General features: G+C 37.2%; 2 protein-coding genes across 3 annotated transcripts; both read left to right on the forward strand.

The window, feature by feature from the left end:
- Positions 1 to 364: 364 nt before the first annotated feature.
- Positions 365 to 4,924, forward strand: LOC113070063 (serine/arginine-rich splicing factor 1B-like). 2 transcript variants are annotated; one of them, XR_003279851.1, is made up of 5 exons: positions 365 to 774; positions 1,200 to 1,384; positions 2,355 to 2,527; positions 2,850 to 3,662; positions 4,310 to 4,924. XR_003279851.1 is itself a non-coding variant. In XM_026243224.1 (4 exons), the coding sequence occupies exons 1-4, from the start codon at positions 584 to 586 to the stop codon at positions 3,036 to 3,038; spliced, it is 738 nt and encodes a 245-aa protein (XP_026099009.1). In that variant the 5' UTR covers positions 365 to 583; the 3' UTR covers positions 3,039 to 4,924. The 2 variants fall into 2 exon arrangements, 1 of the variants encoding a protein (XP_026099009.1); XM_026243224.1 differs by having other exon boundaries at positions 2,850 to 4,924.
- A 1,636-nt stretch (positions 4,925 to 6,560) lies between these two features.
- LOC113070064 (dynein light chain 2, cytoplasmic) lies at positions 6,561 to 11,115 on the forward strand. The gene is made up of 3 exons (XM_026243225.1): positions 6,561 to 6,706; positions 9,383 to 9,519; positions 10,617 to 11,115. The coding sequence occupies exons 2-3, from the start codon at positions 9,388 to 9,390 to the stop codon at positions 10,752 to 10,754; spliced, it is 270 nt and encodes an 89-aa protein (XP_026099010.1). The 5' UTR covers positions 6,561 to 6,706; positions 9,383 to 9,387; the 3' UTR covers positions 10,755 to 11,115.
- Positions 11,116 to 11,360: the final 245 nt, after the last annotated feature.

Raw genomic sequence — 11,360 nt, forward strand, 5'->3', positions numbered from 1 at the left:
TTATGTTACACGATGTCATCATTTTCATCATTTTAAATTAGTGTGATGGACGATAATATGACAGTTATGCACTAAGACAGTTTAATGAACCTTCATTAATTTTAAAGAGAGACTATTTCAGAATAAAAGTGTAAAACTGAGACTTAAAATCCCTCATATCCTGCTTAAAATACGAAGAAAAAGGTTTTCAACAACTTTACGTATTACGCCACCTTAAGATCATGTTGAATGGTGTGTATTGATGCTGATATACCAATAGTGATGTCGGTCAAATGCAGGTCAGAACATATTTTAATACAAAATAAAAATGACATGGAACTCGTGAATGCTGCCGCAGTACTACCAAGCGCTACGTCATCCTTCCGCGGAGCGTCACGAGCGTGTGTTGTTGAGGGAGAATGTGACGGCGCCATATTGAGAGAGACGTATTGGGTTTCTTTGGTAGATAAACGAGATAAACGCTGAATATAACCTGTAGCATAGATCGGTGAACGCAGTGCTGACGAATTTCTTTCATATCCCCTGACGATTAACGGTTCTCGATTAAAATTCTCAACGTCGTTTGTGTAACTTCTGGTTGAAAATGTCTGGCGGTGTGATTCGAGGGCCTTCAGGGAACAATGACTGTCGGATTTACGTTGGTAACTTACCCCCTGATATTCGCACCAAGGACGTAGAGGATGTGTTTTATAAATACGGAGCCATTCGGGATATCGACCTTAAAAACAGAAGAGGAGGTCCGCCGTTTGCGTTCGTGGAATTCGAGGACCCGAGGTGAACAAGACAAGCAAATCTAACAAACCCAGCCTAGTGTGTAACGTTAGGTGTTGATAAATGCATAGTCAGCAAGACGATGTTAACTCTTTAACTTATATAAATACCTGTTTTATACGCAAATACTAGTCTTCTAAATTAAGTGCCCATATGAGGCGCGCAAATCCGTCAACTTACGTAAGATTCTTTTATAACACTGAAGTAGGGAAGTTTTGGTAATTTATATAACGTTATATCAGCTAAACTAAAATTCTGAGAAGTATACAGAAGTATCCTAATTGTGAAGTGTGTTTTAATGAAATGTTCTAAATCTGTAAATGGTGGATTGAGTAAAAACATTCTGCGCATGCGCCAGCGTCCTTGCGCGTAACCTTGAGGATTATAAGTGCATCACTTCTGTGTACTCATTAACTTTCTGTCTACAGAGATGCAGAGGATGCTGTTCATGGACGAGATGGCTATGACTATGATGGCTACCGTCTTCGTGTGGAGTTCCCCAGGAGTGGCAGGGGAGGTGGAAGAGGTGGAGGCGGTGGTGGAGGAGCTGGAGCTCCCAGAGGCAGATATGGCCCTCCATCCAGGCGTTCAGAGTACAGGGTCATAGTGTCAGGTGAGTGGAAAGACATGGTTTAACACATCTTTGTCATACAATATCGGGGTCCTTTCCCACATAATAGTGTATGGATGGGCACAGACTCCAGACATTTTTTTTCAAGCTTCAGACTGATTCTGTTAAATTGAAGGACAACAGGTTTTATATTTTAAGCCAATTTTAGTACATATTTTCATTTGTCATGGCTCTTTAAAAATGAATGTCACAGCTTGCAGATGATTGCTACACAAAGCTGTGTGTTTTTTCCCCTTTAAATTCAGATAGTGTGATCTTTTAGTCCAGTTTTTTACTAGAGCAATTATGAAAAAAAAAGAAAAAGTGCATGATGTGGTATTTAAAAATTAGTTCTGATCTTAAAAGTCGTATAGTGTAGTCCAGCCTTTAGTATTCTTTAGTGTCCACCTAAAATCCTCCACCTTTTTCTGTTTGGCTGCTAAGTGTCAGACTTTTATTTTGATGAAACTGAGAACCCTTTGCAGCTATGTGATATTCACTGTGTACTGTATGCGAGATTACCGTTACCTGGATTTTTATTTGAGAAAATGTGCGCACTGATTAACCAGATTATGCATTGTTTACATTATTTGTGTTTTTCATCTTTTTTTTTATTCGCAGAATTGCAATTTTGCTATCTAAATTATAAGTATGGTTTATTTTACAAATGTATTACATTTCAAATATTAAAAAATTATTCATTTTCAAATTATTTTTAAGTATTTTAGTAAATATGGTGGAAAATAAATATTCATTTAATTTTAGAAACTGTTATCAATTTGTTTATAATCTTTAAATAGTGTGATAACCGAAAAGGAATTTGCACCACAAGAGCTCTTTCAAAGTTCCCATAGTTTTTGGCGAAAGTACCCACAAAACCAGAATATCCTGTCTTACTCCAATCTCGAAATGGTGCTGTTCGTAAAAAAGAGGGATCTGCTTATGTAATGGTTGTGATATTCTTTTTGTCCAGGACTTCCTCCTAGTGGCAGCTGGCAGGACCTTAAGGATCACATGCGTGAAGCAGGTGATGTATGTTATGCTGACGTTTTCCGAGATGGCACCGGCGTTGTGGAGTTTGTGCGCAAAGAAGACATGACCTACGCCGTTCGAAAGCTGGATAACACTAAGTTCCGGTCACATGAGGTAGGTGTGAGTTTGTAAACATAGACCGCCATTGGACAGGACAGGGCATAGCTTAAGGATTTGGAAATGTCAAGGTAAGCTTGATGTCAGAGACCCATGATGAAGCCACATGGACTAGGAGGATCCATGGAATGGCTCTTTTGAATGTAAGTGATTTTATCAGCGGGCCACATCTGGAAGAATGTGTAATTTGGTATAGCGCCAAGTCTTAAAAACAAAAATCCGAAAAGATCCGTTTTAGATTCGCCAAGTGAGTCATTATTTATGAGTAACCTAAGATCTGGTAGTTCTTCGTTAGAAAGTGTCTCATTATGTTCCTCAGGGGGAGACGGCCTACGTTCGTGTAAAGGTGGATGGCCCGCGCAGCCCCAGTTATGGGCGCTCGCGCTCTCGGAGCCACAGCAGGAGTCGCAGCCGGAGCATCAGCCGCAGTCGCAGCTACTCTCCACGACGCAATCGAGGATCCCCAAATTACTCGCCCCGCCACAGCCGATCCCGTTCCCGCACCTAAACACCCACATCCCAGCTAGTTGGCTGGCCACAATCATATACACCCTGTGTCGCCCTCTATTGGACCCACTGTTGTACTTCATTGTTCTCTTGACTTGTTTCGTCTCTCCACTTTCTCCAGTTTGCTTTCTCTCATTTTTGGTTCGTTAGTTTTTATTTTAATTTTTTTTGACTGTCATTCTGCTAATGACAGCAACGTGTAGCTAAGTAGATGTTATCCTTTCTCTACTTTTTTTTTTCTCATCAATTCTTTGTTTGTTGTCTCCTATCCCATCACCCTGTTGTGTCTTTGTCTTGCATCCCCATTTTAACTGGATCTTCATACTCATCCCTTGTACTATATTTGACACAAGGGACATGTTGAAATGCTTTAAATAGTTGTATGTGTGACTAATTAATTTGCTACTTTTTTATTTTTTTGATGATGCTTCTTTACCGGCTTTTTCTGGGGTGGGATAATTTTTTTGTTGAAAAACTGTTCTACTTTTACCTTTTCATGTCTTTCTATAGACAACAGAAGAGCAGGATTAAACAAAGCTTTGGAATAAAGGATTTTGAAGCACAGTTCATTCATATTAGGATATTTGGAGGAGGAGGAGCAGGCATTTCATTTAAGGAGGCAATGGTATGACAGTAAATGGCTTTAGTCACCTTCAAAAAGGCAGTTGTTGTTTTTCTACAGACTTCCAGTACTCTGGATTTTCTTAGTTCAGTAACACATTAGTTTGCTTTGCCATTCTTCCTCCCTTCACAACACTCCCCTTCCCCGTTTAATTTACCTTTTCTCACTGGTCATTGCTGCTAAGCATGCATGTGTACTGTCTGGATGTTGTGATGCTTGTGCATACATTAAGACAGCTTGGTTTTTTGTTTTTTTTGGGGGGTGGTAATTTTTAAATACAAAAACATTTTTGCCTGTTGTCCAAAATATTCTGGGATTTGGCCACTCACATAGATTTTTCATTAGACAAGATAAAGGCTTGCCATGTGCAGTTGTTCTCATGTAAATTATGTATTTGTCGAGAGGAAGACTTTTTTTTCATAGCTTATTTTTCTTGTTTTTCCATTAAGCACAATTTAATGTGTTTAGGTGGTGTTCTAAATTTCTTTGAGAGCGTATCAGTCTGGTATCCTTTTTGTCATTTAGAAAAAAAAGAAAGAAAAATACCGCTCCTATGATCAATTTATAGAAGCTTTCAATGATAAAAGCTTTTATTTAGCTTTGAATCTAACTTGTTACCTCCCTCTCTTTGATTTTGCTGGTATTCAAAGGTTTGGATTGGAGGAGGGGCTCACTGTGTCCCGATCCTTGGAGCCGGATCATTGGATCAGTTCAGGATCAGGATCAGGATTAGGATTAGGATAAGGATGGATACATACATGGAGCGGGATCAATTTACCGGGAACGGGAACCATTGGAGAGGATCCCAGCCCCGCATCCCCCCAAAACCACAATTAAAGGATACTTGACATCGTAATTGGCTTTTCTAAAATCAAATTCATTTTTTTTTTTTTTTCGTGGAGCCCCATTGATGCGCGCAGAAGGGATCCAGGTGCTTTTTTTGTTTTTGTGAGATTACTTTTTTGGTATAAAAAGAAGCAGAGCAAGGAACCAGAAGGCTGGATCAGTTGCTTTGGATGGAATCAGCATAAGGAGCATGGTAAATAGGGGCGAATTCGAGGGAAGGGTGGGATAATAGGCAAATTTTCAGGGGGATGTTGTAGTTTATTTAGGGATTCAAAAATTACCTTTCAAATAACATTTGCTGTGTTGGCAGTGGTGTTTCTTTCCCCCCATAATTGGCTACTTTATATTTCTAGACTGTAGTGTGTTGATTTTTCTGTCTTTTCCCCTTGTTTAAATAAAGATTGAATTTTCAAGTAAAATATTGTTTTCTTTGTTTCATTTTTATAGAAATCATAATTTAACTTGCACTCTGAAGCATCCAAATATATATGAAGTGTATGAAATGACTGAGGTGATTGTGATTTATTCTTTTGTAACATTATTATGTTGTCAATTCTTTAACGTAGTTTGGCACACAAAGCAACACATTTTTGACATTTGTCTTTACATATAGCTGTAAGTAAGTATGTGAAATAATAAATCATGCTTAACGCTGAGGTGTTCTTGGGGATCGTGTGGTTGAGGTGAGATTTTTCCAAAGATATATAATGTGAAACTTGAAAAAGAAAATGATGACCCGGATAGTAATGCCAGCAACGGACTCGAGAGCTGTAACGGGGCGACCACAACAGCTTGACATTGTCTAATTTGACACGGTCTTCATGCTGCACTAAGGCTTTCCTCTGTTTACACATATCCTAACAAGTACAAATTTAGCTGGATTATTTGTGTCCCCTTCAAAAATTGCTCCAGTTTACACCAATGCTACTAGACTAGACGATGTGTCATTTCCACTACTCCTTACTTCAGTGTTTGCAGTGTTTACTTTCTGTAGCGCAGCTGTCGAGCTTACCGTCAAAACAAATAGTTGGCTAGAATTTTTATGCACATGTAACGTAACGTTACAACACTGACATACAAAAAAATAAAGGATGATTTGAAATGTATGGACTCATGACTAAAACAAATATATTAAACAGGACAACACTGAAATAGTAACTATTTTGATGAGGAGCATAAGTTTCCCATATCAAGTATTTGCAACCATATTTTGGAATATTCTCACAAAATCTAAGAAATATAGTAAAGGATGATTTATATTTCTTCTAATTACATGTCACGTGTAAATGAGTCATAAAACACTGAATTCAATATATATTTCTATTCTTCAATACACACACACATATAAAAGGGTATATATATATATATATATATATATATATATATATATATATATATATATATATATATATATATATATATATATATATATATTCCTGTGGACATATTCTAAACAGGAATTTGTCTCTTTAACCTTTGGGGCAACAGGCTCAGAGTCACACATAATCAGATACAGTGTGAAAGAAACCTCAACATCGACAAATTACTGAAAACTCTAAATGAAAGAAACTTACTGTCTTTCATTAAAATCTCAATAAACCCGAACATTTGAATGTGAGCTTACGGTAAAAATAATAGTAGTCCTCATTACAGATATAAAATAACAATCAACTTTAATAATTAGCAATTAGACGATTAGACTACATTTAATTTAATGGGGGTAGGTAAGAGACCAGGACAATGGGTGGGGGGCGATGGCGTAAAAAAGGTTGAGAACTTCTGGTAAACACAATATATAAGTTAGTTATAATTTTTAGTAACCAACAGTTACATATAAACTTGGACCGTCATATATTTTGGTAAACAATTCTAGTAATTCCTCAATACCTCTGGCCCGACGAGGATGTGGGATTCTGAGTCCAGGCGGGCCCTGGTGCATTGTGGGATGAAATAAAATGCGGGGAGTGAGAAGCTACTGGAAACTGCCCGTAACACGCGGGGAGAGGCTCTGCGTGAACCAATCAGGGAGCCGGTGCAGTGCGGTGGGCGGGTTTCGTGACGCGAAGTTGGGTATGAGTTACGAGCTCAGCCGCATGGGTCGAGTTACGACTGAAAGAGTGGTTAGAGAAGTCAAGCGTGAACACAGCGGCTCAAAACAGCCTGCGTTAAACAGTATTCCAGAGTAAAAGCATCATAAGAGGGTGAGCAATGTGCATTTATTTACTATGCATGCATCCGACGTGTTGACCATGTAGCTCCCGAGAAAATGAATGTATTAAAAACATGTACGTTATGCATTTGGGGAAGTTTAGTAATTAAGTACTCTATTCAAATGAAGCATCATGGACGCAGCACTCGCCGCTACCTGAGCCTTGCAGCAATTTTATTGAAATAATTATTATTACTGGTTTCGGTGTTCCGATGTTTTTTAGAAGAAATATGCTTTGTAAATTTGTAGAGAATAATAAGGGCGGCGGCGTGAAATACAAATTAGAGCTCCTCGGCGTCTGGAGAAAAATGTTACGTAACGTAATTCTGCCAATCATGAGAGAGCATTTAGAGCAGATGCTGAGGACATCAGCGCCGTATGGCTTTAATGCACACATCTGGGGACACCAGAGTCCAGCCAAAGGCTGTATGTTGATGACAAGATAGCACTTGGGTGAAAGTTTCTTCAATTTGAATTGTAAAAACAGCCACAGCTTGCAACATATAGTTATATTAGCTCTGAGTGATTCCCTTTCCGTGACCTTATCAAAGGCAGACACCTGTGATGTATTAATTATTAATTGTGCTTTGCAGCATAATTTACTCTAACTTTAATTCTGTCCAATTAAATTTAATTCTGAACTCTTGCAACTTGTTTCTTGCGCAACTGCTTCAGACCTTCATCCTTTTATAGTCCTATAATCGGTTTGCCCATTATTATTGCAGATATTCACACTTTTCTATTTCAGTTATTAGATATGCTATATAAGTTGCAAAATATTGTTGCCGAAGTTAAGTTATTAGACTTTAAAAAATAAATGTTAACATTGAAAAAAAATATATATATATAATTAAACAAATACAAAAAGTCTTTGTTTGAACATTAATTTGAAGATTGAATGTGAAATCATTGCAATATAAAAGTATATTTAAAAACTAGCTAGTTAATTTTATTTAATCATTTGACAGCACTAAAATATATACATGAATACATGTGTATTTTCCTATACATGAATATACACAGTAGCCTAAATACTTGTGTAAACAAAGGACGTGGATGTGATTAATTTATGATTAATCGCTTGACAGTGCTATAAATAGATTTATTTCCCATTATTTTGTCCAAAAATAATAATAATAATAATAATCAAACACACCTCCATGTGCCATTGGCCAGTCAAACAAATTGTCAATCAAATCGCCCTAAATTTGTTAATGGTTGAGTCCAGTTTTGTTCTGTTGGGATGTTTTTACGTAGTGCCACATTGTTTAAAAATTTCATGGAAATCCAACCTAAAAATGGCTTTTAGTTTTATTTGCATGCTAAGCAGGGGCAGGAGAATATTTAAAAACCCACACTTCAGATAAAAAATTTATCTGCTATGATAATTATTGTACATATATTTAATTATTACTTAAATATGAATTGTTATTATCTTAGTTATTTATTTTTATTTAAAAAGCTGAAATCAAGCAAATGAAATGTGCTATTGGCCAGGATAACAAATCGACCCGCCCCAAGCTTATGTGATTGGTTGAACCAGTTTTGCTCTGCTGGGATGTTTTGATAGTTAAACTGTTCAGGGAAATTAAACTACAAGTGGTTTTAGTGCTGTTTGCATACTAAGCGAGGATAGGCGAAAATAACACACTTCAGCTTCAGAATAACCTCAAGTTATGAGTCATACAAACAATATCGGTCAATCTCTTATTCCAAATGTCAGTTTACTGAATGCAAATGATTCGAAACGTCTCCGATGTAGATGACCTCTCTGTTGTATATGCAGTTGGCCTTGGTTTAGTTTCATGTCAGGAAACCGAGCTGGATAAAGCTGTGATTTCTGTGCTTTTCTCATACGTCCTCCTCACTGAATGGATTTCATCAACCTTCTCCCTCTCCTGGGCCCATCACTGGAGTCTTGTGCAGAGGGAGCTGATTGAGGTGGCCTCCTTTTTGTCAAATCATGACTGCACGTTTCCTTTTTAATAGATGCACTAGTTCCTTAATAAGCTGATTGGAAAGGTAGATGACTCCGTAAACTCAGACAGGTCCCAGAGCGGAACATTTACATCCGAATTTGCCATTAAATGAACTGACAAGCGCTTGTAGAGAGTCAGACCCTAGTTTTATTTATTTGTTAGTGTTGACTGTGTGTGTGTGAATATTTTAGATTAGTATTGGCCAAGAATAAAGCAACAGGGCTCTTGAGGTTGCAAGAAGAAGATAAGTGTTTACAGAATGTTATTAGCTTTGAGACATTTTATTTTTGAGGATTATTCAGTGTGTCTAAACATGATCCAGGTTGTCACTGCTAACTTAAACGTTTTTTTTTATCTTTTCATAATTTGAAAGGTGAAAGGAGGTTTTTTTATGTTAATTACTTTTTCCAATCACAACTTAATACGCAGAATCAACTATAAGCCATTAATGGGTTAAATTGAGTTTTTTCACATCCCGAAACGGCAGCATTGGCTCAATGTCAGTCCAGTTGGAAGGAGTGTTCGGGAAAGTGTTTTATTTGTAATTGTTTTTGATGGTGGCACTACTAAACAAGAAAGCTTTAAATAGCTAATGAATTTTCATGATCTAGGTTCTTCATTGTTCTTATGACTGTATTCCAGACAGTCAGTGAATCCCCTTTGCCTTTTCTCTTTCTTCATGTTCACAGCCATCATGACTGACAGGAAGGCAGTGATAAAGAACGCTGATATGTCGGAGGACATGCAGCAGGATGCCGTGGATTGTGCCACACAGGCCATGGAGAAGTACAACATTGAGAAGGACATTGCTGCATATATCAAAAAGGTCACGCATCCACACACTATTTCTGATTGACTCCTCTACAGACTTCAACAGTAGTTTAGTCAAGACATTATTTCCTGTTTTATCTTGATTCTTAGAAAGATTCAGTGACACAGAATAAATAGTTCTCCCAAAAATGAACATTTGCTGAAACTGTACTCGCCCTCAGGCCAGTTTTAGTTTGTCTCCTCATGGGAACAGATTTGGAGCATTACATCACTCCCCATTTAGTGGGTGCCGTCAGAATGAGAGCTGATAAAAACATTACCATAATCTACACAACTCCAGTCCATCAATTAATGACATGTGAAGCGTAAAGCTTGTAATAAACCCATTATTAACTTCTGGCTAAATATGAGTCCTTTATCCATAATATCGCTTTCTCCTGTGAAAAGTCATCTCATCTGATTTAGGAGATAAATATACACAACATTGTGAAATCAACTTTTTCTACTGGAGGAAGCATTATTGATTTGTAAATTGGACAGAAGTGGGGTTTTAAAATGAAAACCCCTTGATGCATTTGTTTCTTAGAAAGCTGCAGCATTTCACTTGACATGACATTAATGGATCTGGCGTGGTGTGGATTATTGGGATGTTTTTATCAACTGGTTGGCTCTCATTCTGACGGCACCCATTCATTGCAGAGGATCCTATGGTGAGCAAGTGATGTAATGCTAAATTTGTCCAAATCTGTATCAATGAAGTAAAAAGCTCATCTACATCTTGGTTGGCCTAAAAGTGAGTACAGTTTCACCAATTTTCATTTTTGGATGAACTATTGCTAAAGATTTTTTGTGGAATAAAAAAAAAAAATAGATTAACATTTGAATTTGTAATACACTTCAATAATTTGTAACTAACGTTCAGCCAAATGTTTCGTTAACCCCCAGCCACCCACCCACCGCCCAAATGTATTATGTAACATTACTATTTAATGAAGTATTAACATTGTTATTATTTTAGTGCATTTGCAATATACACATCATAAAATATGTAGATGCATTAATATGGACTTGTACACTGTTGTTGTAGGCCAGGCCTTCTAGAATACTGTTGCTTCTAGTAAAGTATAAATGACTCTTCTTGCTTTTTAACAGGAGTTTGATAAGAAGTATAATCCGACATGGCATTGTATTGTGGGACGGAACTTTGGCAGTTATGTGACACACGAAACTAAGCATTTCATCTACTTCTACCTGGGTCAAGTGGCCATTCTGCTCTTCAAATCGGGCTGAAGAACTGCTGTCATTCATGAAAGTTGGACATCAACTCCAAACCTGGACTGTGATGCACTGATGGCTTGAGCCACACTCTCTACACACACACACACACACACACTTACATTCTCTCCCACATACACACTTGTGAATTTAGCTATGGAGGCTGTGCATAAATGCATGGACCGTGTATATTATTTAATTTGTATATGTTGCAATACAGTAACTTTTTTGCTTTCTATAGTTCTACGAGTTCTACCAGATGATTTTTGTCATTTATTTCCAAGTTATTTTTTTTTGTTATGTTTTGCACTGATGTTGTACAAAATGCTTCAACTGCTGCCTTTAAATTATATTAAAGAATGATGTGTCATACGTATTCTGGGTATAAAGTGATTTTTTTTTTTTTATTATTGTAGATCCAAACATGATTTTTTGCATTCTGTTTCCTATCCCCAGTTATATGATGTAAGATAAAATTAGAATTAACATGATACATTTTCTTCATTTGCTTCTTCCTGAAGTGTAGCTTAAGAAAATTTAACAAGCTTCAGTATCTCAGGAGTCATGGGCTCTTGGTGTGTGCATTTTTTGCTGAGGTATGGAGAATGCAGGCAGAGTTCA

The sequence above is a fragment of the Carassius auratus genome, unplaced genomic scaffold, assembly GCF_003368295.1.
Source record: "Carassius auratus strain Wakin unplaced genomic scaffold, ASM336829v1 scaf_tig00002951, whole genome shotgun sequence".
Classification (NCBI taxonomy): domain Eukaryota; kingdom Metazoa; phylum Chordata; class Actinopteri; order Cypriniformes; family Cyprinidae; genus Carassius; species Carassius auratus.